The 27,954-nt window shown below is 34.4% G+C and overlaps 1 protein-coding gene across 2 annotated transcripts in view; it reads right to left on the bottom strand.

Annotated features, from left to right (window-relative positions):
• Positions 1–27,954, bottom strand: part of TUSC3 (tumor suppressor candidate 3) — a 108,659-nt gene that overhangs the window by 17,493 nt on the left and 63,212 nt on the right. For both annotated transcript variants that reach the window (XM_054295795.1, XM_054295796.1), the window contains exon 7: positions 5,376–5,439. In XM_054295795.1, the coding sequence (XP_054151770.1) occupies positions 5,376–5,439 (64 nt within the window). The remainder of the gene's footprint in view (positions 1–5,375; positions 5,440–27,954) is intronic.

Here is a 27,954-nt window from a genome sequence, read left to right as displayed (position 1 = left end):
GGAATAAAAGAATTTAAGAAATCTTTTAACTTCAACACAACTTATCAAAAATTATTACTCCTTATCTTTCTTGCTGTATCTTGACACCCAGAGCAATATTTACAGCTGCACACTTCAATGCCTTTTTGGATGTAACAGCCATATCCACTATCTGTATTCAACTGTAGTTAATTACAACAGTAATACTGATTGGGCAGTCTAGTGCACGTCATTTCTCTTAGGCAATGACAGCTCTTCATTCCAAAGTTATCTCTCTTTTGCATTTATGTCTTCTTAATAACTCTAGCAACAGTACTTCAATATCCTTGTCTTTAGTTTCTCTTTCTTGTCTCTCCAAGAATGTCAACCTACTCAGCATTTAAAAAAATTTTATTAGTACCCGATCATTTCTGCTGACTCCTCTTATCTATGACCCAATTTCTTTCAGAAGAGGGCTGCAAGAATAGACACCACAAGCCTGGAACATCTTCTGCATGGGGAAAGAGAATTTTTCAACTTGGAAATAAGAAAAGAGAAGTATCTTTGGTGAACTCTATAAAGCTCCAAATAGAAGGGGAAAAAAGAGAGAGAATGGACTGCTTCCCATGACTTATATACTAAAGTTACACAATACATTTATTGTGCAAATATTAGGCAAAAAAAATCCTAAAGGAATAAATTCTGCATACTACATGAAGTTTACACTGAAAATTCATTTCTATAGAATATTATCCCATAATTAATTCAAAAAAGGTTTAAAAAGAACTAAGAATTTATTAATTGATTACTAGAATCTATAACATTCTTTATAGTCAATCTGACTCAAAAAATCCCTGAATCATTTATTCCGTTTGTTTATTTTGTTTTGCACAATTTTTCTCTATGTTCTTAAAAGTAATTGCTGCACTAATACATGTGGATGCAAACTAATGATAACTTGAGAAGATGATAAACTTTATTGCTAAATGTGTTTAGATATGTGCTCTTTTTGCAGGGTAGAACTGGATATTGAGCACACAATTACACTGCCTTACCAGGATTGTGACTGTGAACTAAGTTACTGCTCTGTGTAAACTGTGTAGTCCTAGGGTCCTTACAGATACACAAACTCTTCAAGAGCAAAACCCTGAATTACAGACTGCACAATGCCTAGCATGTTCACAGCTCCACATACATCACTGCTTTTATATAATTTATCAAAACAAAATTCACTTTTAAAAAATCTATTCCATGCTCTTATTTAAGTTTTCTTTGTGTCATCTGCCATATTTATTCTACAGCAGTTATACTTCTATTTATGTAATGACTTTTTGATAAATTTTCTACTTCATCAGAAAGTCTCTATACTGAAATAATTCCACAACCCCTTCCACAGTATTACGTGTGTAAACTGAGCCTAGTTGCTTGAAGCACGAATTATCAAGATGATGTGGGGATATATATTACATAAAACTTCCTTCTCAATTGCATATAATCACAAGGATTTCTTGTTTCTGGGGAGGATGTAAAAATTGGCCAATTTCAAAGAAAACTGAAAGCAGACTGAAAAGACCAGCATATTTTTATGGATATAACCTCAAATTAAATTTATACCTCTTATTCCATATTACTTTTTTTCTGGAAATAATGATAAAAATATTTTCTTTTTAAAAAAAAATTTTAACCTGTCGATTTATGGTGAACAAGGATATATAATGTGGAATGAATAAAAGCAAACCTTGGCTTTTGTTTTATTCCTAGGCAAGAAAAAGCTAAAACATAAAGGATCACATACTTCTATTCCATAGAGTGTTCTCTTCATTTTTTAATGAAAGCTTCACTAAAGCTCTTCCACCAATTCTATAAGGCTGGCAAAAGAAATCCAAAGGGAAGCCAAATGTTATGTCAGACAAGATTGTAATTCATACCAGAATGCACCGTGAACTGTAAGTGGGAAGGTTCAGACTGGATGAAAAACAGCTTCACATCTGAAACTGCCCAGAGAGATTACGTGATCTCCATCCCTGAAGTTTTGAAAAAATTGCACCCGACAACACCAAGAAAGCCAAGCTCCAGTGTTAGTGAAAATCTTTCATTAACAGGAAGACTGCAGTATGTAGTCTTCCAAGATCTGTTTCAACCGACACTTTTATGATTTCCATAATTATGTCCTGAAGTTAACTCTCCAATACAAGAGAAAAGGGAGCCAAAGAACAAAACTGAGTAAGAGTCATCCTGTCAGCATAACAGAGATTGCTCAAAGTAATAGCCTGGAAGTCACTGAAGTGTACAATATAAGCACCAGGATATCTTAGAGGTCTTTTCCAACCTTAATGATCCTCAGATATCCAACCATGTCTTTTCACTGTTCTCTGCTACATGTTCATGAAGACATGTAGTTCATTAAGTCTATGAAGAACTTTCTCCCATAGGAGGAAGCAAGGGAAGAGTGTGATGAGTCCTCATCCTGAGGAAGAGAGGCAGAGACAATTGTGATGAACTGAACACAACTTCCATTCTCCATCCCTTTCCACCACTGTGGGAGACCAAGTCGATAAATCAGGAGTAAAGTTAAGCTTAGGAGGAAGGGAGGTGTGGAGGGAAGGTCATTTTAAGATCTGTTTTTTATTTCTCATTACCCTTCTCTGATTTGACTGGTAGTAACTTCAATTAATTTCCTTGAGTCTCTCCCTGTTCTTATCTTGACCCATGAACCTTTTGCTACATTTTCTCTCCCCTGACCAGCTGAGGAGTGACTGAGTGGCTTTGGCAGGCCCCTGTCCAGCCAGGGTCAGCCCACACCTAGTGCCAATGAAATTCACCCCTATTACCAGTCCTTGGTGAGTACACTGTACGTGTACATATAACCTGGTATGTAATCAGTAAATTTTATAGATTTTACTGAATTTAATTTTGCCTTATAAAAAGACTTAAACTGTATCTGAAATCTTCACAAGTCGTTCTTACCCAAGTCCCAGTTATGTAGCTAAAGCATGGAAAACCAGATCTTTATACAGAAATCAACTAGCAGATGGGGTAGGATCACTATCTAAAACAAAATACAGAAATGCAAAGGAAACTCATATTTTTTCATCTGAGGTATTAAAAATTCACTTTATAGAGAAATAAAACATTGCATTTCAACATCTAGCAAGAAGTGACAAGCTTACTACTAAAAGTAAAAAGACGCAACCAAATGAAACATGTACATTGCCAGAATAGTAATGTCCTGGTTTAAAATTCAATGCATCTTTCAGAGGATACGATTAATCTTGCATATTTTTTTCCTATTTCCCACATTTTATATCAACATTTTAAAAAAATAACAAAGGAGCAATTGAGCAGCTCAAAATTACTAACAACACTGAAAAAATAAAGGAATATTAATTTTCATGAGCAACTGTTAAACTCTGTCAAGATTTTGTGTGAAAGATTTCATTGAGAAATTTGTGTGTGACCAAAAACTCATTTCAACAATACTGAGCCATGAAATGAAATCTTAGAGAATTCTTTCTGCAAGTGACAACGAACAACATCACTGAAAGGATTCTTTCAGACAGCAGCATTAATGTAGCCAGCCAACTTCCTGGTTTAAAGACAGTATCTGCCAACAAAAAATATCACTTTCATGCCTGAGTCAGAGAAAGTATGTCATCAATACAATTTTTATTTTTAATATTCTCTGGTTTGGGGGCCTACTTTTCTCAAGCAGTCGATGGGTTTGTTTTAGATAACAGATTTGTTTAAATTGTGGCAGTTCACGAAAAGTAGAAAACTGTGAAATAATAAATTGCAGCTCTACAAAGGAAAGCATAAAGATGGTACCAGTAAGATGCATACTCTATCTAATAAACAAGAAACTTATCATATGAAATGCAATATCTGTCTCTGTGTACTTTTCAAAAATGTAGCATCAAAAGTAATAATCACTGAGTTTTGACTTGGTAGTATTCAGGTGGAAACTCTACAGAGACGGAAGCTCTGTAGCCCCTCTGGGTAACCTGCTTCCACGCTTGCACATCTTAGAGTAAGAAGCATCTTCTTGTCTTCAGACTGATTTCCCTGATTTCAGTTTTAGTCCACTGCCTCCTGTTCTCTCAAAGGGCACTACTGAGAAAGTCTGTCTCCTTCCCCTTCACGCCCTCCAATCAGGAATCTATGCACATTGATGAGATCTCCCTACGAGTTCCAGCTCCCTCCGCCTTTTCTCACAGGATAAGCCCCTAATCATCTCTGTGGCTCTTTGCTGGACTAGCTCAATTTAAGTCTGCAACATTCCTGTACTGGGACATCCAGAACTGGAAACAGCATTCCAGTCCAATTGCAAATAATATATTTGCTCTGCAAAATATGATCATAACTTTGAAACCAAATTAATAATGGCTATTTATGAAGCATATAAGGTTTCAATGGTAGCAAAATGGATCCCAGACAAATGAATGCAATGAAGGTGTAACGAGGATGTTCTCTTTGGATAGGAAATGCCAAAGATGAAGGTAGGCAGGGAAGTTAAAGGAAGGGCCGGTTCCAAGGTAACATAACTTCAGAGAGAGAACAAAAGAGTAGCCACAATCATAAACCTGGGATCCATCTATTACTGCAGATTGGGAAATACTATTTTCTTTTGCTTGTTCCCCTTAGAGTAAGGGATTTGTGATGGAACTACTGAACTTTAAAAATGGTTAATGGCGATTAAAGTTCTCATTCAGTGAAGAAAGATGGTAAGAATCAGGGTTTTAAAACCCCAGATAGAATAAAAGTTTTTCTTACAGTTTATTAAAATTAAAAAAAAAAAAAAAAAATACCCAACCCCAGCCCTACCCTGAAAACCCCAACTTAACTTTCTCTGACCCATTAAGACTGAAAGCGCAAATGTAGGTCTCAAAGTCTTTCTGTGAGGAGGTGATGTCAGAGCAAAAGTGATTGAGTTATTAGTTACAAGAAGCAGTATTAAACTGTTTATATTAGGTGGGGGAAAAAAATCCAAAGACTATTGGAGGACAAATCATCTTCATGTACACTCGGTAAATTTCTGTATGCCTTTCTTGTAAGTAAAAAGAAATAAAATTATTTTTTCATTGAATTTTTAATTATTATAAGAAAGATTAAAAAACAAGGAAAATTAGTTTTTGCCACTGGAAAGGTAACACTGAAAAGAAAAAAAATATTAAGAATAGTAACCAAGCACAAGACTAACAAAGGCGATAACAAGGTGCACATAGGTGAAAAGCAATGCCAGTGTTACCTGGCAGTCAATAGAAACAACAATGAATATTTATTTAAACCTATGATAAGTAAGCCAAAATACAATACCTGCTTAAATGCTCAATGATATTCACTGCCAGAGCAATTTTATTTAACAGCACACTGTGCCTCATATTGGTTTTTTTAATATTTATCACCAGTTTGAAGGATACTCAGCAGAAGAATAATATGCGACTCTGCCACAAACTGAGCCTGGCTGCTTCCGTGTATGTAACTCTGTAAAATAAAAATGAAAAACATTCCTCTTTAAGAAATACATTGAAAATGGCACAACCAGATACGTGAGAATAAAACCTGTTTTGCAGAAAAATGCAGGTAGCATTTTTCTAGCAACAGCTAGAAATTAATAGTACAGTTTATTTATACAGCTTTAGTAAAAAGGGATATTAAAAATTTGGGCAAAACACATATATAGAGTAAATGTAATGTTTCACACAGGAAAGCATTATGCTGGGCTCTTTTTCACAGTGCTGCTATGTGAAATAAAGAACATGCATTTATTTGCTCAAGTGATACAATTTTTCAGAAGGGAATGATGAAATCAAGGGTATGCCACAGCATGGTTTTTACAAAAGTGAAAACTGAAGCCTGCCTTAAACAAATTATTCTACTTTAGTCTTTCTCAGATTGAGTGAAGTTTCATCATACAAAGTCTATTTTGTCATTCTCCAATAAGGTACAGTGTCCATCAAAGTTCCTAATGCTTAAACCATTTTATTTAAATGAAAATATTGTAAAATAAATGTTAATACTAAGTCTAACACAGTCTACTGCCCTCTATTCCAAATAACTATTGTTAATGGGCTCCCATTGAACATTACAAATGTTTTTAGGTAGATTATTCTAAAAGCTACCTAGCAACAGATCTGTGTGTGATCAACAGGGTCCTCAAATTGCTTCCCCAAGACATTTTTCTCCAAATACTCAAAATAGTAGCATGGCGCATCTCCTCTATAGCTATGGGTCAACAGGAGCAATGCTTGGTAAGTACAGAAAGTGACAGACTATTCCAGGGATGAAGATTAACCAAAATAATTTGCATTTGACAACTTATTGTGAGTCATCTGAATTTATGACAGTACCTCATCCTATTTCTTATGAGGAATTGATATTAATCACTTCACAAAAGAATTGCAGAGTGTGTTTTTTCCTTAGTGAACGTTAAAACCTACTTTGAGACAAAAAAACAGAGTAGAAGTTTTCAGAAGACAGAAGAACAGTATTTAATGTAAAAAAATTATGGCAAACAGCTTTTATTGAAGAGCGAATGGTGAGAACTGTATAGTATATTTCTTTGTGTCTTTCCCTACAGCATATGACAATACTTTGAGGCCACTTGAAGAATGGATTATATGTGTATTGACACATACTTATGCAAATGTTTCCCCCCACACACCAGTTCTGTACACTGCAATGGCCACTGACTCATCAAGTTTTGAAATTCATGTCTCTCTGTGACTCATACTTACCTAAAATAGAAATGTACTTAAAGAAACATTTTTAAAGGTCCATTGAAGGATTACCTATTCATCAATTCTCAAACTAAAGAATGGAACTGATCACATGTGAGGTTTCTTTATCTCCATACTACTTCTTTCCTTCTATAAGAAGATTGCTGAATGACATTCTCATGAAGTTTTATTTGAAGCTGCAAACCATTAAAACACTGAGAAGTACAATTTCTGGTTTTGCTATGTTTTCTGCTTTTTGACACTGAATCCATTTAACATTTGGAAACTCTGTGAAGTCTATCTGGCTGCAAATGCTTTAGGCAAGTGCTTTAAATAAATTCATTAATAAACTCATATTTTCTCTCTTATTTTAAAGGCAGCAAGAGGGAGGACCAGGTAAGATGCAAAGATAAAATCTGTTGGAAGAGAGTCAACCATAGCTTGAGCAGAAAACTGGACAGCCACACAACTAGCACTGCCAAAACAGACAACAGCAAATGTCATGGTGGTAGGACTTACAGGGGAACCAGAGCCTGAATAACACACTTTAAACAACCAGTCCTTCTCCAACTCCAACATTCTCCCATATCAGGTCTTATTTAAAAAAATAAATATTTGAATTTGGAACTGGAATAATCATATCCCTAAATCACGCCATTTTCTTCGGCAGTGACAAACAATTGCTCAATGCATGCATATTTTTACAAAATTGTGTTAAATGTTTATCTACTATTCATAAACTCATTAAATATTTAGTGTTATTGAACTGCAGATGGTACACACACACACACACACACACACACATATATACATAAATATATATAAAATCCCACACCAGAATACTCAAGGATAACAGCAATGTAATATCCTTTTTAAATTTCCCTAAATGCAGCTTATGTTTGTGATTTCCCTTCAAGAGTCATAGTTGTCATGGTTCAGTAATATACTTAAGTATAATCTGTGCTCTTTTTTTTCCTTTCTGTTATAGCAGTGTAAATAAGCCAGAAACAAAGTAAGGAGAAACTGGGCCTCTGCAAGTCATGTGCTAATTCTTAAAGCAAGAAGAATTTTGGACTACCAAAATTAAACATGATTTCAGGTGCTTTCTTAAAACAAACATCACAATGCTTATTTTCCATTAGTATGCACAGGAAGGATACAAGGGTGAAGGGAGCTGATTAAACTGAGCTGGCTTTAGTCATAGCCTAAAATACAAGGCTGCTTCGCAAAGTATAATTTGGGATAACTGAGAAATAACTCATTCTGAGTTTACGAGATATGACACATACCTAATTAAAAACTGTACTGAAAACTGATCAAAAGCAGACAATTTTGCTAATAACTACTCTCGAAAATGATGAACTGAATTTGGATTGTATGTTGAAGAAATCCCTAGATGGAGACTGTGCCCTGAAGGAGACAACAGGCCAAGTTCAAGCTAACATATGTAGAAAGCAATGAAGCAACAGAGTAGTTAACTGCCCCAAAGAGAGAGTTATGAATTCCACACCATTAGGATAAGCACTATTAATCTGTCTTCTTTCACTACATTAACATTCAGGGTGAAATTCATCAGAGAAAGGAACATTACAGAAAGCCATGGATTACTTAATTATGATTGAGCCTTCGGAATGGCATATTTTAATTAAAGACCACCAATTTTGCCAAGAACATGCATTAGATATAAGCAGATGTTATTTTCTCTTAATTTAGAGAGAAAAAAAACTATGCAACTTTCTCTATCAATTCAGATTTTACATAATTTCCAAGTCCAGGAACAGCAGGACTTTCAGCAATATTTAAATGTTTAAAAAGCAGAAGTTCTAAAACATTGTCCCACAATATCGTTTCAAGACCTTTTCATTTTGAGTACAGAAAAAGCTTAAACATTTTATGAAGACAAATGATTCATCCAGTAAAGCAAACACTTTGAAACCCAACATCAAGGTACATAAATAAATGTTTTACAATATGATTTCATTATCATACCTGCATTTCTCCAGACAGGTGTTCTTCTAAGCAAACTATGTAACACTTCAAAAGCAGTTTAAACTACCCAGTAAGATTAAGAAAAAAAATCTTATACAGCTGTAAAGCTGAAGCTTTCTGACTCTGTTACAGCAGCTACTTATTTAAATATTATGCTTTCTAAAACCAGCACAGTTTCACATAGCTTCACTTGAAGCATGCACTCCCAATATGCTTCTTTAATTCCAATGTAGTAGTATTTGTTCAGTTCATACAGGCAAATCAGTTTTAACTTACTTACAAACCCAATAGGGGACTTGCTCTGAAGTTATCGGCCTAGTCAGGTCTGTGAAAATCTCAGAATAGAAGCCTAATCTAATTCCCTGCTTTCTTTCCATCACAGAAGATACTATTATCTGCTGGGGGATAGCACATGTCCAGTGACCTATTTCTCCTGTAGCAGCAAACCCTAAAAAGCTCTTCTTGGGACGAATGATGTGAAAAACCATGAGATCATACTGGTTTGGGACTAAGTTATTCACGTGTGTGAGAATGGCTACCAACTGGGAACATAACATGGGTATGAGTTTATTTTAAAGAACTTAAACTACACTGAATCTCAGTAAATAAATATATTAATCCCATCTCAAAAACTAAAGAAAGACAAGAAATCTTGAAGCTAGTTAATTTACTAAAAGAAACCTCTGACTAATCTAATCACATATTATTATTCAATAGTTAGGAAAATGTCCAAGTATTTAGCAGGGCAATTGGTATTATTGTAGATAACCAAATAAAAGGGACATCTGCAAATGATACTTAATGGCTTCAAAAATGAATGTAGTATTAAACACAAAATAAATCTAAACTCACCTACTGCTAACAGAAATCCTAAATAAATGAATTTGCATTTCTAGCAAAATGAAGACCATTTTTGACAGTAAGAAATGTGCAGTCAGCTATTTGAGACAATACCTTTTCTAGGAATCTTCATTTCATTTAACAATAAACAGAAACAATAGATTTCAATTTGACACTAACCCACCTGAAATAAGCAATTTCTTTTGAATAGTTACTAGCTTTATAAACATTTTAAACTCAAATATAAGCCAACAGTTCACCAGCCTGTTGAAAATTTCATGTATTATAATCCTAGCAAGCAATCTCTCTAAGCAATGTCTCTACATGAAATGCCATCTAATTTAGTTAGAGACAAGCAAAACCAGGACTAACAAAACAGCTGAAGTCCATACACCAGCACATATAAAATAGTGAAGAACAGACAGAATTATTAGATGTTGTATTTACTTTCTGTAATTTTATTCCATTTACTCAAGCACCTTACTCTAAAAATTAGTAGGATATCTAGAAAATCAACGGGACCTCAAATAAAACTCCATGTGTTCATTATTTTTTCAGCGTCCTTGGTGCAACAGTTAGTGCAAGTATTCAGACTCACTAAACAAGACCATAAATCATATCAGCTACTTTTGAAGGGTGGATTTCATAGCTGTGGATGAAATCAACCCTTTTAAAGAAATATTTAGAGTTGGTGGTTTTTTAAGCATCTTTGCAATACAGATACACACAACAATCTCATACAGACTCTTTGATTCCCTCATTTTTAAATGCAATGAATATGAGTTACACTTTCCAGACCTGAGCTCATTTCTGTGTTCATCATTGCTCAAACCAAAACCTGAGACAAGAGACAGCAACCAGTTTTCATAGGACTGGCTGGCTGAAACAGCCTGTGCTGGCTGCCTTCCATGAAATCCATCTGGCACCAAGCACAGAATATGATCTGGGTTTCCAGCCCTAGAACAAAAGTGGAGAAATGCTGCCTTACTTTTGAAGACTACCAGGCTGGAAAGGGTAGCTGATATAATTTAAGTTGGTATTCAAACCCTGGTTTATGCTGCTGCTTTGGTTGTTCCTAGACAGATTTTAGACAGCTTTTATACCTATACTGCATTATTTAGGGTTGCTAGGAATACTATTGAAGGACTCCACTAGTAGAGATGATCTCACAAATCTAGAAACTGCAAACACTGCTCAGCTATAGAGGCTTTGACATAACCTGCTGAACAAGAATTATTTCTGAGGGACTTCTTCCATATTTATTAATCACAAAATAATAAAAGAACAAAGGATGCAGAAAGCCTTCAAAGAATCATACTTTGTGGATTTAAAAAAACCCTCAGAACTTAAACCTCTCATTAGGAATAAAACATTGCTACCCTTAAAGCCTTAATTCCCATGTTACAAAATGGATGGAACAAATATCTTCCCTCTAAATGTGAAATATGACACAGACTATATAGGTCAGAGACTTCAACAGAGATGAAGATTTTCAGAATCTCTGAAACAGCATGTTGGTAGGCTGGGGAAGTTTGAGTGACACAGTTTAGCCTACTTGCCTAAGGAAAAAAAATGTTTTGCAATTGTGATGCCTTGCTTAACAACTTGACTACTTTTTAATCAACTTTAAAAAATGGTAAAAAAAATCTCAGAGGAAAGTGATGCTACTGTGCATTTCATTACAGCTGGACAACCAAAACAGTGATTCTACTGAAAGAAAAGCTGTGATAAAAGCTCAACTGTTAATAGTTGTTTTGGAGTATGGATTGCTTGCATAACATACGGAAGCCAAACCATAATACTTCTAATTAGGAAACAAAAGAAATTGAGATGTTTTTCATGAACAGCATTTAACAGAATCACAAGGTTGGAAGACACCTTCAAGATCATCAAGTCCAACCCATGCCCCAACACCTCAACTAAACCATGGCATCCAGTGCCACATCCAGTCTTTTTTAAACACACTCAGGGATGGTGACTCCACCACCTCCCCAGGCAGACAATTCCAGTACTTTATCACTGTTTCTGTAAAAAACCTTTTCCTAATATCCAAATTATATTTCTCTGCAGCTGAAATCTGTGTCCTCTGGTTCTGTCAGTGCTGCCTGGAGAAAGAGTGAACCCCCACCTGACTACAGCCACCTCTCAGGAAGTGATAAGGAGACTTATCTCTACTTTTCAGGAGAGTCATAAGGTCACCTCTGAGTTCCTTTTCTTCAGGAGGCACAACCCCAGCTCCCTCAGTCATGCCTCACAGGGTTTGTGTTCCAAGCCCCTCACCAGCCTCGTTGCCTCCTCAGGACGTGCTCCAGTATCTCAACGTCCTTCCCAAACTGAGGGGCCAGAACTGGACATGGCACTCAAGGTGTGGCCTCACCAGTGCCAAGTACAAGAGAAGAATGACCTCCTTGGTCCTTTCTCTAAAAATACAAATGTATTTGTAATAACAACTATTTACTGACTTCACAAATATCTCTTTTTGCCCTCTAATGCTGAGCACAATCTGGGATAAATCTCATTAGTCTCAAAAGAAAAAAAAAATTAAAGACAAAGTATGCATCTAGATTCTGCCATATATCTATCTATCTATGGAAGCTTGATGATCTTCACAAAATTGGTGTTCTGACAAAGAAAGGTCATGGCAAAACAGGAAAGAGAGCTACAGTACAGTAGAACAGAAGGTTTCCTTACAAACTGTACAGATGGAAGAGCTGAAAGAGCTATTCAGCTAAGCTCATGTCGTTGGTGTTATCTAAATTATGGTTTAGAATCTAAGACTAGTGAAAAAAAATTGTATCTTTAAGTTTCTGTTCTCCTGGGTCTGTAGTAATATTTTCTTTTGACAAAGAAATTACAGCCGTTTTGGATAAAGCCTTCAGCATAACTCTATATACCATTTCATAGTGTTTATGACTCAAAAGATGTTTTTAATTTCCTAGTCAGAAACTGCAATATTTTCTCTTTTGAAATTTTGAAGTGTTATTTCAATTGGATTTCAAGCTGTGAGGCATAGAAGGTATTTTCACTTAAATACTGAAGCGCTGCAAGCAGAAATGAAGATGGACAGACTACTATGACACTAGTTGCAAAATATGCTGAAATCAAAGGACTGTGAAAAACAGAAACAAGAAGTTTACTTTGTAGCAAAAGCAAGAGCATGTGTCAATGCCAAATTATTTCAAAGCTACAATCCAATTAACAACAGCGGAGAAGTTGGGAGACTGTGACCGAGTCTTGTTCTGATAAAGACCAAAACATTTACATTGACGTCTGGTGATAAGGAAGTAACATAACAACCCTTAACTACAGTTGAAACCACAGATGATTGTCAGGGTCATCAAAATGTTACTAAAATAGTGCTGTATACAGCTACAGAGATATCAAAGTGTGGCTATAAATCAGGTGGGACTGAAATCCAGCAAGTGGAATCCTATCAATGCAAGCCATACATTCGGATTCCAGCTGGGTCTTGTCAGCAATTAATAACATTTCTAATAGATATGGGAGCACAGCATGGATGCAGTGGGGTGCTGAGAAGCTGGCTGTACGATATGAACGGCAAAGTGTTAAAACCACGGGAGTAAATGGAGCAAGAAGTGTTATCTGTGAATTGCTGAGGTTAGTTTGTGGCTCCTGGGCAAGCAGCACAAGTCTTCTCATCTTAACCCTAAAAGCAATGCAGTGATTGAAGTGCACTTGTTCCGTGTGGCACCTGCACTCCCTAATTCAAGAACTGCTGGTGTATCACAGTGCTGTATTTTTGCTGCAGCACAAAATGAATGTATGAAGTTATAGCTGCTTTGGTGCCACTAACAGCTTCAATACCAAAGAGAGGAAACCTAACAGGCACAATACAGGCACCTGGGGTGCTTCCACATTCTCCTAATTCTAGTGCCAATGATGCGGAACATGACAAGAAAAGATGGGAGATGCATCACCAGCAGTGCAGCAAGCATTTAATGAAATAAAATTGTAACTCCACCTTAAGAGATATCAAGTTCAGGCAGTTAAACAACTTGAAACACTGAAGGAAAATCCATCGGGACAAATCCCACCGAGACTTGTGGTTTTTTCCTATTCCAGGAATAAAGCCTGAACACCCTCACTGAAGATCAAAGGAACCAGTTTAAAGTGGGGGAACTGCCAATTCTCCCAATTTACATGAGAAAGCTCACAGAAAACAGCCAAGATGATGCAAAAGCCATTTTCATTTAGGCCCTTTTAACTTTTTGATTACTTTTGTGGTAACAGGAACCTTATAATAATCTATGGATTGTTCCTTTTTTTAATAAAAGGTCCATAGTAGACCAATTGTCATTTTTCTTTACATAGGAACCTGCTAAGAGATTAAATTGAGCTATGATGAATGGATGAAACTTTCAGTTGCCACTATAACTGCCTGTATTTTCAGTTTATTAATGTGATTGTGATCTGTGCTTTCATCAGAAGCACCATGTTTGGAAAAAAAATTAGCAGGACTGCACATTTTATCTGCACAAAAAATATCAGCAGGACTGCACATTTTATCTATTATTAGTTTGATTTTTGCTAATGTTGTCTTTTTACTGAAAAAAAATGGTGTGAGGAAAAGCTTTTACATTTATCTTATGGATGTATAATTTTGTCTCAACCAAATTTAGCCTTGGAATTGGTACAAGAATTCATATTTGGAATCAAGGAAAATGTATTAGGCTTCCCAGGTCTTTCTCAGAAAGTTTTAGATTTATCATGGTTTGACTAAATTTTCCAGAGATATTAACAAGTGAACTAAATAATCTTGATAAAACAAAAGAAAATGTTACATATAAAATGGTTGAGTACGCCTTCCTAGACCAGAAGGAGGAAATTCAAAAGAAAGAAATAGCAAGCTGGGATAATACAACTAAACTTAAAAAGGATAATAATTTCCTTTATGACCCCACCAATAATAAAGCCACAATTTCTGTTTTGTGTCAGGATTAAATTACACGGAGTTGTACTCTATGTCCTGAAGAATAGAGTAAATGTAAAGATGTGCTTCCATGAAAACATTTTATACGGGAACATTTTGTATTTTGTATAAAAAGTTCATAAGCACAAGCAGCCTTGTTGAAGGTACACTATTACCAGTAATGTATCGAGTTACAGAATTCCTAACTAGGTAGGACTCCTTGTCAATCTTCCCCTTTTGGACTGCCTTAAAGGAGTTAACTCCAATTCCTGGCCTCTCTCTTGCTCTGCTCTCTTTTCAACTTCTTTCTAATCTCTCTACCTCCCATTTTACTGGTAAATAAAATCCCTACTATTGACTTTGGCATATGATATCTTTTGCACCCTAATTCTTGTAGAGGCATCTCTCAATAATTGGATGTTAACAGTTGTTATCTTCATCCCAGTACAATCTCTCTCATTTGCTCTTTGTTTTTGCTAATTAACACTTAAGATCACAAAGAAGCAGTCACTTGGAGAAAAGAACTAAGGAAAAATACAGGCTTAGCATGATTGTAAAAAAAATCAAAATAGAACTGAATACCTAAAAAAAAGGGTCAAAACCAAATTCCTAAGAAATTTGCTGCAGCTGATTTTAAAATTTCTATTAGTATCCTAGAATAAGCCTATACTAATCAGAATTGTGCAGCTGAGTTATTATTAAAAAAGTGTTCAGTGTTGCCCAGAGCAATTTTTATATGGTATATTAGGTCTAGTTAGCAAATTGGAAGAAGTACTGCTGACATGACATAGCAACTGAGTAAAATGAAGCCTTTAGTAGAACAAATTGAGAATACAAGAATCTCTCCATGTTTAGAATATAAAGTTTGAGAGCAGGCACACCTGACAAATAGGAATTTATTTCACAGTAACAAACTCTTTGAATCTATGCTTTATGAAGGCAGATATAAGAGTCACTTATTTAAAGGCATTGCTTAATGCACTAGGAGATGATTCCTAATTATTAGAATAAAGAGTGAGAACATTTTTTTCAAAGGAAATGCATGCCATTAAGAATCTTGTACTTCAGCAAGTATCACATTTGTGATGATGTCTTTTATAAAGTTTTGTTTATGATGTCAGGCAATCACTGAATATAACATAAACACCAGTAACTAAAAATTTTATGTTATGACACAAAACCTCAGACCAATTTGCTGTATTACCCTTAGCAAGTACTCCAGCCTAAAATGAATACAAATCAAATACTGCTGTCAGCAAGACAAGCTGTATTTCAAGTTTCTTCCATCTGCTGTCGCCAAGAAAAACACCCAAAGAGTCAAGCACTGAAAAATTTCAGGACTGCAAAAAGCAACACAAGTTTTATACACATTCCGATTTATCGTTACATTCAAGCTTATATTGAAGTTTTTTAAATGCTAGCTTTACTAAAGAAGCAACATTAATATATTAATACCTAGAAGAGGAGAAAAAAAAATAATTGAACAGTGAATGTCCATGTATTTGGAACAAGGAAAACTAGGAATTATTTGATGCGAAATAAAAAAAATCTCACAATATTTTAAGGGCTTATTCATGTGCGACTTTGATACTTGGACTAGAGTTTTCAAGGAAGTTAAGAGTACATAATTGTGAAATTACAGTTTCCTTCCAGTTCAGAAAGGAGAAAATAAGCTTAGTCATATTCTTCAAATATCAGAATCAGTTATTTAATGTTCAATTATTGTGCCTCAAATAATAAAATAAAAAAGCTGTGCTTTTCAACAAAATAATTGTTTTGAAATAAATAAACAGGTGACTCTGGACAAATAAGTTTTTAGGCCAAAGGCAAAGATTATATAATTAATTTCATTAACAAAGACTAAAATGCAAAGCAGAATTTTGAGAGCAAAAACAATACCTCATGATAAACTATTCTCCTTCTCTGTACTAAAAGAATAAATTTCTTGGCTTCAGTAGATCGTGGCTTGAAAGTAAGTACTATTAATTTGGGCAAAGTTGTTGAAAAACAAAACATTTAAGATGGTTCAGTTATAAGAACAGTATATTAATTAACTAGAAAAAGGCAAAAAACTGATGTCAAAAATAAACAAAAGGTATCAACACACACCACCTTGCTTTATACAAGGTATGAAGCTCTAGTTAAAACAGCTCAAGGTGACTTTGACTTAAGCAGATTCCCAGTCCCACATATTTGTAGAAGAGCAAAGAAGTTTCTTTGTACCTGAAATAACTTGGATGAAATAAAGATTCAAAAGAAGTCAATAAGCACTTTGCTATTGATTACAACGAGCCAATATTTCATTCTGATGGTTTATTGCTGATAGAATTTCAGAACATTAATATTTAGAAAGATATATAATATTGAGTAAGCCACTTAATTGCACAGAACAAACGATAAAGTAAAACCATTTACTCCATATTAAAGAATTTCAATATAACATTTATTTCTACATAACATTTAGCTGCAGAAGGCTGAACTGGCTGTCACAAGAAAAAGCAAACTTTCAATATAGAAGAATAGGCTCTGCAAATAACCTTGGGCAAGAGATTCAGCAGGTAAACTGTCAGACACATTTTTGGTGGTTAGAAATGCCTCTCTCCCAAGTTCCTTCTAAACTGACCTGGAGATTAATTATTTAGTGAACCAAAATAAGACTTACATTGAGTGATTGAACAAGAAAAACATGTAAGAAAAGTTTAATGACATCCTCCTAATGTTCCACATTCAATCTGGTGTCACACATTTAGCAGTTGAAGTTTCTCAGGTGAGTTTTTTCTCTGCTTGTTATGAGAATACTTTTTTTTTTTTAACATTAGTGAATATAGCTTGCTTACTCCAAAATGCAACTAACAGATGGAGCTCCAACTTTTACAGCAGTGTCTACCTCAAGAAGGAACAGTGATGGTTAGAAGCTTCTGTATGTAATGTATGTGCTCACCCTTCTCAAAGATTGTGAAAGGAAGATCTGAACACACAGGAGAAGGAAAACAGTCACAGTCCTCTAAATACTAAGTACTACTACTACTACTCTCAACTGCTAGTACTACCACTATCTCTCAACTCCTGCTAGTAGGAAGCAAGTTTCTGCCAATTCCATTTAACTATCTTTTACATGTCCTAAAACTCCTTCAAGTGATATGGAATGTGGCATCTGCCTTGATAAAGTACTCCAAAATATAAGGTATTTTCAGCACTAGAAAGTACATTTTATGTCTTTCCTTAAGCAGTTTAAGAGCCCTCTATTAGTGAACATCTTTTATAAGTATCTGTAGTGACCTACAGTTCCTCAGAAGTTCATCTGAACAGCTGCCATGCTTTGCACCTGCATGTACTAGCATGACTGTGTATTGCTCCCTACCAGCTCACATCTCTTCTTCCTTTCCCTTTACACCTTGCTAACTCCAAAGAACCGGAATTAGTATATACACTGTGTAAATGATTTAGGATGACCTTTGAAACAGGTAAGCTGGCTAGCAAAAAGCTGAGAGCAGCTTCAAATATGGATAATTGCTCAGCTATCTTAAAGATGCAATACCTTTATTTTTAAAAGTTAGTCTGTGATATCATAAGTAAAACATTGCCAGTAAGCCTGTGCTGCTGTCAGACCATTGTGAAAAAAATTTTTTAGCTCCTTATGTACCTGGAAATTTGAAGACAGTCCTTTGCCTACACATCAAAAAAACCCCAAAACAACTACCTTCTGCAGCAGAAAAGTGTAATTGAACCACTACTATCTGAATTACTCTGGTAGATTACAGTCTTCAGAAGCTTCCTCAAAGAATACTGTTCTTTATCATTATATGAACTAAATAATTGAAAGAAAATTCGGATAATAAATGAAGTATTTTTCATCTCGTCTGTATTTTCATTTCTTTCAATTGTCTTTCTTTTTACATTTTGGAACCTTCTAGAACAACAAAATCTACTAAGATTTAACCTGTTAAGGTATGAAGAGAAATATGAATTTATATATTTGAAAATAATTTCAGTTTAGGTATAGGATTTCAACATTAAATATTTTTATCTTTTTTAGTGCACTTAATTTCTCCATCAGAAACAGGAAAACTGAAAAAGAATGCACGTGACCACTGCTTCAACCATTTTTGCTTTCCTGAAGGCAGCTAGATTGGCAGGGGAAGACATAAGGTAATACAAACAGCAAAGCAAAAATAACCCCAAATTTAGCATCATTCTGTAAGATGAACACTGTAGTCCAACCTTTCATTCATTATAAAATATGTATTATCAACCATTTACCTTGGTAAATACTCTGACAGAAGTTTACAACTTAGAGTCCTTAGCACAACATCCAAAATTGATCTAAAGGCCATTGTACAAATTAATCTGGAATCTTCCTGTCAAAACCAACATGTTTGTTATCAGCCTCTTGAGTGATGCTAACAGGGAAAACAGGCAACTTTATAAGATTTGGGATACTGTTAACACACCAAAGCAACGATCTTCAGTAATAAAAGTTCCAACCATTACAAAATATGGTCAATTTTGTGTTATACTAACAAGGTCTAGCTTTCAGCAGAGCCACAATTCTGCCTACACAGAATTCTGCAAGCACTTAACATATTTGATTATTTTTTTGTTGTCTAACAATGACTTATTGAATGTAAGAGTTATTTTCGTACACTTGAAATATTTGATGAAACCTTAAATTCTGTGAATCTTTATTTGCTAACCTATATATTAGAAGATCAGAGTTTAATAAAATACAAATATTACTTCAGAATATCTAAATGCAGTAATTATTCATAAGACTACCTATATCTTTTAGTTGGAATAACACATAATTCTTTTAGAAATTATCTCAAATAGTAAGAGAACTATTGTTAACAATGATCAGTAAATCAATGGAAATTAAAAGATAGTCTTCAAAGCTCTCTCCAGTCCACCAGTAGTGGTTAAGCTCTTGATTAATTTCAGTGTAAATACTAACAATATTGAAATGGGCCATGTGAAAGTTTAGTGTAATTTTATTACCATGCAAAATTTGCACAATACTTTTGAATGTACAGTTATTTTGTGCATTAGGTAGCCTATAGAAATAAATGAAAATATTTAATAAATAAAACTAACAAGCTGCTCAAGAGGAGCTGCTCAAACAAATTCTCAAGGACAGGGCTTGAATGCATAATAAAAAAAACCCCTAAAATTCCTTTGATGGTGATCAAATAGTAAGTAACAGTATTTGTGTATTACACAGTGTGCTAGTTTATATTCTCTATTTCACATTCCAGAGCTAAACTTAGAAGTTCCAACTATTTGGTAATTCAACACACCCCAGAAGAAAACCATATTTAATGGTAATTTACTAAAGAGGAGGTTAGAAATGCATTTGAAAATTACTTTTCTTTTTTTTCCCCTCAAAATGCTCATAAAAATCTCTGAAAGACACCAGAGTGTTATTTCATACTGTATCAGGACTGACAGAAACATTCAGAATTTATTTTAACAGTCTGACATATTTATCATTACATTAATATCAAAACTGTATTAAAAAGTGAATTTCAGTACATGCAATGAGAAATTGGCTACACTACAAAAGCACTGATAATAGTGTTATCTTTTCTGTTCCAGCAAATATAACCTCAAAGAGGAAGCTTCCCTCTACTGACAATTCAAAGTATTCACATTATGACTCTGACACTTGCATGACTGATAAGAGACAAAGTCAGAAAAAGTTTGAAGGTCATTCTTTTGTCTCCCTTGAAACTGGTGTTTTTAATACCATCTAGCAAGGCTTTTCTGGGAAACTCTTTCTTTGGAAATGCACTCCATTTGGGTAGATATTAAAATGCAACTACTGTGTGACAGAAAGTATTCAAGTCATGTTTTTTTAACTTGACATATTAAAAAAAAAAAACCTTCAGGAATAATAGTACTGACCTTTAAAATTAAAAGAAGCAGCACTACGATTAGGAAATATACCTATACATACAAAAAGTTTTCTAGTTATATTAAAAGATTAAGCTTTTAAAACTGATTATGTCTAGGATCTAGGTAGCAACTTGAACATGTATTTTCATTCAAATTTCCAAAGAGTTCTAGAGAATTATAAAAACATTAAAGGACTGAAAATTGTGTTGGAAAGTCAGGGGAAACAGGACAAAAAAATATTTCTATGGTGTGACCTGTCAAATACAGAAAAATTGTATTGATAATATGTTAAAAAAAGAAATTATCCTCATAGTACTCTAAAATGAATAAATGACAAAGGGGCCAGGATTCAACCACTGTAATACTTCCAAAAGTTACAGATAATCTACACTGAAAAGTTTTTTACATAAAAAGGATGCGACACATTTTTAAATAATTATCATGCATAAATAGCTTTTAAATTGTTTTAGTTTCTCAGTTGAAAAATTAATTTTGGTAATTAAACAAAATCACATCAAACTTGTCACTACAAAAGCTAAGTAAAGTAAGTCAAGATGTTAAACTGAAATATTATTTAAATTTATTGAGAATCTGATTTAGCTATTAATTACATACAGACACCCTCCCGATTCCCCACCACATCTCTTCTCAGCACTAAAATTACTCTACAAATTTGGAATAAGGAAGTTTACCCTTTGGTATACTAATTTTCTAACAATTCATTTAAAGAGGCATCTTTACTCTCAATAAAAAATTACAAGATTGAAGAGAAAGGATCTTCAACCTAAGTAGACAATATATTTTCGTATCCAATGTACAGTCTTCCAAAGCCCTTAACTTAGGAAAGCAAAGCATTTAAGTAAAGATTCTGAGGGGCCTACAGACATCTGGTCTTTTCAAGAAATAAGAGAAAAGAGCAATATAGTTCTACTAACATAAAAGTAGACAGGACTCAAAGCTGTATCTTAGCTTTTTTTCATACATATATATATATATATATATGCAAGAAATGGACATATATTTATTATATCCAAGATCATATTCTTTTAATGATGTTTTACCAGAATACGTCTGCTAAAACATAAGACACACCTTCTCTTAGGAACAGGCATATTGGATACAAATCTGTGGTTGGAATGATCTTCATGGAACTAGAGCTTCTTGCACAAAATCACTCTTTGTATCAGAATGAATTTCAAAATTTGACTGGAAGAACACCACAATGACTGATACAAAGATGCTTATGTTGAGCTGCTGTGGACCCAAAGACTATGTGTAGACTAGCAAGTAGTGCATTTTAATTCTTCAAACCCAATATACACTCTGCACATGTCTCAAATAGTTCTATTTCACACTAGTTCCTCTTTGGTCCAACAGACTGAACAAACCACTACCATCTGGAGTGTACAGGCAAATTCCTGAAGTTCACCTTGTAGCATTATTTCATTCAAAAGGATCATAGGCCATGTGCCCTGTTTGCTGTAAACCAAAGCACAGAAAGTGGACATAAAGGTGGCATGGACACCAAAAGAGCAACCCTTGCCTGAACTAGGAATGCTGCGAGTGAACATTTCTCGCTTTGGAGGAGGACAATGAAGTCGAGAGATAACTGAGACCCCACTCTTGGAGAGGGATATTGCAGAGTAGAAGAATTGAAAAACATTCAAAAAAAGAACTCCTTGTGGAGTAAAGACAAATTTTCTAGGTAGAGTGGAAACAAATACTACTAAGAGAAGACTCCAATGATTAGTATATGACACCTGGCAGATTCCATTCTCATTTACCTACTGATTCCACAAGAATCAATAATATTTTAAGTGTGCTTTTGATATAAAAAGGGGCACTGTAAGGACACAGGAAGCACAAAATAGCTTCAGGTAAAATGACTTGAGCTAATTCAGTAAAATAAACTGAAATAATAATAGTAACACATTTTAAACTTTCAATTTAGGATTTTTGCACTTGAAAAGAGCTCAAATGAAATGAAAAATTAACAAGGGAAATCACACACACTAGAAAAAACTGGTGAATTGAATGAGTCAGAGACTAACCATTAAAGTTCCTTAAGTTATCTTGAATTTATATCCAACACATCTTAAATAAGCAATTAATAAATTATTGGCCTTTTGGAGAAGAATTCCAGAGCTAACTGATGGACAATCCCCAATGGAATACAATGAACAACCAGAGCTCAGAAAGAATGGAAAGAAAATAACTAGCAAATACATTTCCCTCTTAAAAGGTCAAGATACTTATGGACAAAACAGAAGTTGCCAGGAGGCAAACTGAGATGGCCCCATAGCAAACAGGTAGCTCACATTTCAGTCATTAAAGCAGAGAAAAGGCAAAAAAAGTTAATATGCAGTAAATAGTGGTAACAATCCAGTTTCCTAACTCTGATGAATAAAAGGAATACAAGTATCCATAGCTGACAGGATGCAATTATACCACATAAAAAGTTGCTGGAAAACTCAAAAAGCAGAATTCCAAAATTAGTATATGAGTCTTAAAGCCCAGTAACAATTTTATGCATTGATTTGAGACAAATCTATCTGCCCATGTTAGAGTAAATCTGCAGAAGAGCATACACAGAAACCAAACACATCCTGAAAAGAAGGAAATAGAATTTCAGTAACATGAAATGTTGCTGAAATAAATTTTGAAATTAACAACAATTAAACATGCAAAGGAACATGAAAAATAAGATGAAATACAGCACATTTGATACTAAGATATAGATTCCAGATCCATTAGATATAATATTTTTGTAAAATTAATTAATGCTCTTGACAAAAAAAAAAAAAAAAAAAAGCTACTATTTATCTGGACTTTGGTATTTCATTCCTTTACATTTAAAGGTATTGAAAAACAGGAGTAGAACAAACTGGGTAAGCAGTTTGAATAGCTGGCTCTACAGGGGAGAGAATAGGCTGTTTAAAAATGCATAAAGGAAGTCTACATCTTGGAACTAATTTATGAAATTTGAAGTTGATGACTTGGGTGCGAAAATTGGTATTAATGAATTCAGCTGAGGCCAGAAAGGAACTGAGATAAAAACCACCACAACTTTACACAGGAAGAACTGAAAGTCAGAAGGATTTCCAGAAATTCTGTTCTCATTGTATGAAAATAACTCAGACAGGAAAAAGTATCCATTTTATAAGTATGGGTTGAATGTGATTAATATACGTGATCACATAAGTCAAAAACAAGATGCAAAGTGTTGCATGCATGATCCACTCAATAATTAAAGACTTCATTTGAATACAAAAGGTGGTAAAATAGCACCACAAAATAAGTCTGGGAGCAAAATCTTAAGTGAGAGACTTATAAGATATATTTGCCTATGACTGGACAATGCATACGGGGCCTCCTGCAACTGCATACCCATGTGCTACAAATTAGGATTTTTTTTATTATTATTATTTTTGAGATCACAACTATATAATATGGTGTAGATGACTGACTGAAAAGAAAAAGGGCAAAAGAGGGCAAATTCAAACGTATATTATGCATAAGGACTGAACTTGTTAGCTTGGTATTTATGTTAATGACCCAACTGAACAGAGGTTCATTAAATAAATCAGTGTACTTGTCACCTATAGCAATAAAATCCAGAATTCGGTTGGAAGATATTTCTGCTTTTTGTTTGCTTTGTTGGGGTTTTTCCCCAGTTATCCTTCTCTTTTTCAAATTGTTGTTCTGTGTTTGCTATTCCAGCTGTGCTGTCTATTTTCAGGATGCATTTTGCCCTGTGCTATATATGCTGTCTTTTTTGGAAGATAGCACGTTCAGAACAGATGTTCTTAAATTTACACAGAAAAGAATCCTCTGAGTAAGACTGGTTTGAATGTGTTTTTAACCTGTTACTTCTAAATTTCTTCCTCAGCTTTAAAGAAGCTAGTGTGGAGGGACTTCAATTGTTTGTTTTTCACCTAAATGAAGCTTTCCAATATTTTAGCAGAGTTAGGAAATTCGCAAATTAAACAAACAGGAGAAGAATCCAGAAGAAATACAACTTAAAGTCTTCATACTGTTGGGGTTTTTTTTTTGCAGTTTTTCAAAATATTTGTAGACCAGAATTTGATCCAGTGGGTTATAAAGGTAAGAGCAATACAGCAGACCACAGGTCAGCCTGAGCAATAGCTGAAGTGGAATATTCACTCACATCACAGCCTTGTAGTTCTCTATTTTCCAGAGCTAATTAATAATAATGTAAGTGAATATTTATTGGGATTTTAAATGAATAATAGCATATTTTTAATTCAATTTTGATCTCAAATCAATTCTTAAAATCTGTTATGAAACTGCACAGCTGATCCAATGCCTGCATTATCTCCATTTACTGTAGCACACTTCTAGCTAAATGCTCATCCAGTTCTTTACAGGGCCATACAAAAGGGCTGTGGGTACCATCATGTTGTACTGGTTTTAACACCAGCAGGCAAATTACACTTCAAATAAGCCACTTACCTCCCTGCCCTCCTTTTGGAAATTTCCTGGAAATTTATTTCCAGCATTAAGAATATCTTAAATGACAGTACTGGACAAGACCAGATAGTATTTATTAAGTCATTATGACACTGATTGAAGTGTTCTCTTTCTATAAACAAATAAAACATCAATAATAAGACCTACTCTGAAATTTTTGTTTTTCAATGACTGGTATTTAGCCACACCAAAAACTATGAAAAAATTCCTACTTTTATATATCTGATAGGGATTACTATGGTTAATATGGACTATGGAATACATTTTCTTCTTTGAAATATGTTTTAGAACATTAACTATAAAAAAAAAAACATAAACCAAGTTCTTCTTTCATTCCATTAACCCATATTAGGAGTGTGAGAGACTGTAAATGAAGACAACTTCCTTCTTTTAATGGTAGTGCTATTTTTATTTCATGTAGAGCATTTTGCTACGCTAAGTGACCCCAGGACCTGTAAACATGAAGGAGATTATTTCATGCTTTTGTTTTCTGCTCAAAAGCTAGACTTGCAAGTCTGTCAGTATAGAATTCTTTTTAATTTGCACTGTACGTTAAGTTGAAGAGCTGCAGCCTTTAACAGCTTTGGTTTAAATATTAATGATTGACTTCTATGGGGAACAGTGAAAAAGGCCTCTTTTTTAAGTACAAACATATACAGAAGAACTACAGTCTATTTCAAATAAACATGAAAGTTTGATTCTCTGAGTACTGAATACTAAGAGCAGGTGATGCACACAAAATCTGCTCCTCAACCCACTTATGTACATAATGTTAGCTTACAAAGATGCCTTTGAAATCTTTAAAGAGCAGATCAATTATAGCTGTTACAAGCAAACTCTCCAAAGATGGGCTATAATCCTGCAATGTCTGTTTAAGTGACAGACAGATATGTGTGTGCCTAAAGGCCAGTGTGAAACAAAAATAATTCCTTGTTGTAAAGCTTGGGTAAAGCCTACTCCTTTTGTGAACTTGCTTCTCAACAATGTGGACATAAAAGAAGTTTGAATGCTGACCAGAAATCAGGGTAGAAGTTAAATTATGTCCTCCCCATACTCCAAGAATAAGGACAAAGCAGATTAAAAACAGTAATTCCCTTACAAACATTTTGGTGACTTATTTGAGAAATGCTGCTTGCTGCTTACATAGCAAGACAATTGACTTAGCAATGTCTGCTTCTAAATATAAGCATTTATAATGCAACAGCCATGTAAGCAATTCTTGAGCAAGATCTAATTGGAACTAATATAAATCAAACTTTTCACCAAATAGTTTAGCTTGAACATGTCCTTTGGACATAATGGAAGAGCAAAATGCTTTAATATTAATAACACATGTTGTATGGTATTTCTGGTAACAAAAACTTTATAGAATTTGCAAAACAATTTTCAGATTTCCAGGATATTTTACAGTTACTACTGAGAAGACAAAAGTATATATGTATACATCCAAATTCTTTTATAATTACAATAATTAGAATAAACAGAAGCACAACAACAACCAATGAAAATAGATAAATTACTAATCTGAAAAATACAAAAGACTCAGGAAACAAGGTCCTTAATTTATTGATAGATTCTCATTGTTTCTTCTAAAGATAGAAAAAACTTTTTTCTGCTATTGAAGTATTATTGTGCCAAAAGAAAAAGGAATACAAACATGTTCCTCCTTCAAGTTGATTTTCACAGTTGCTTTGAATAGGTCTATTGTTACAGAAGTCACAAACACCACCAACTCCTCCTCTGCTCCAACCAACTACAAAAACAGTTGAACCCACGAGTCAACCCCTGCCTTTACCAGAGCACCTACTTTCACATTCTGTTCATATGTATAACGCTGCCAAGTACCAGCTTATTCTATTTTAATTTTAGTGTAGGAATAGGTTATGCCTATCTGAGCACACCAGATGAAGTCAAAATTGATTCCTCAGCTACCAGGGTTCAGAGTGTTTAATCTTAATTCAGTTTTGTTGCTAGAAGTGGGGAACAAAAAAAGGAAACTACCAAGAGCAGGACTATTTTAAATCTCAAACCTAATGGAACAAATAACAGTAGTTGCAGCATCATTAACCTTGAAAATATTTATGATGCTTCAAAAGAATATGTAAGGAAAACAAGGAAATATGTAAGGAAAGCAGGTTTATGTGTCTACCCCTTACTGCGACATATATCTACATACTTTGTGGCAACATCTAGAAATAAAAAAAATTAAAAGTCTTATGAATGATTCAAAGAAAAGAAAAATGGAAAAAAACCCCATATAAACTGCTACTTAATCTTCAGAAACTCAGAAATATTTGATATCTAATAGGTGAGGCATATAGTACCACCCTACTTGCCTTTGAAGGCAGAAGAAGAGACTGCAGGTACAAAATCTTATAGTTTATCTTTTAATTTAGTCCTTAGTCCTTTAATTTTAATTTAGTCCTTATGTCTTCTTCTACTGTACCTTCCTTCAGTAAAAGTCAGTTAACCTGAAAAGTTAGCCAAAGAAAGGAATTAATGCTGGCAGCAGAGGTGAATAATTTGCATGAAAACATGCAAAAAGCATTTTATATTTAATAAAATATCATGTAGAAAATAATTTTTGTCTTGCAGGAAAAAAGAAGAAAACAAAACCAAAAATATAAACCCAACCAAAAGTTCCTTACGTTCAATAAAAAACCATGATAAAAATGGGTAACAACAATAAAAGGGTATCTTTCTGAACCAGAGATTCTGGGTGAATTAGTCCATGGAGGAGTACCTGAAGTATGCTGCTTCATTTACATTAACACACTCAAATGCACGTTCCTTCTCTTGGCATAGTCCACAGGCATAAGAGAAGTGAATCTGTTACACTGAAATGACAGCATTAGAGCCAACTAGCAAAACTGTATGGAAAGGCAAGAGCTCACCAACTCTAGAAGGCTCTGCAGGATAGAAAATATTTTGAGACTTTCTCAGAAGTTCACAAGACAATTCCCAACTGCTGAAATTTTACTTCAGGAAAAGAATCTTGCACCCATTATATTGAATATATTTTTACAGGGAATAGATAAAATAATCAAACAAAATAATCGATCAAAAAGAGCGAAAAATGGTGTTGCACAACATGGAAAATATGGTTCTTTCTTCTCCTCTGCCTCCCCCAGTCTCTTC

This window comes from Melozone crissalis, unplaced genomic scaffold (assembly GCF_028551555.1).
Source record: "Melozone crissalis strain CALT ecotype California unplaced genomic scaffold, PUWL_Pcris_2 ptg000006l_1, whole genome shotgun sequence".
Taxonomy (NCBI): Eukaryota; Metazoa; Chordata; class Aves; order Passeriformes; family Passerellidae; genus Melozone; species Melozone crissalis.
Note: the sequence above shows the minus strand (reverse complement) of the source record. Positions and strands in the feature narration are given on the sequence as shown.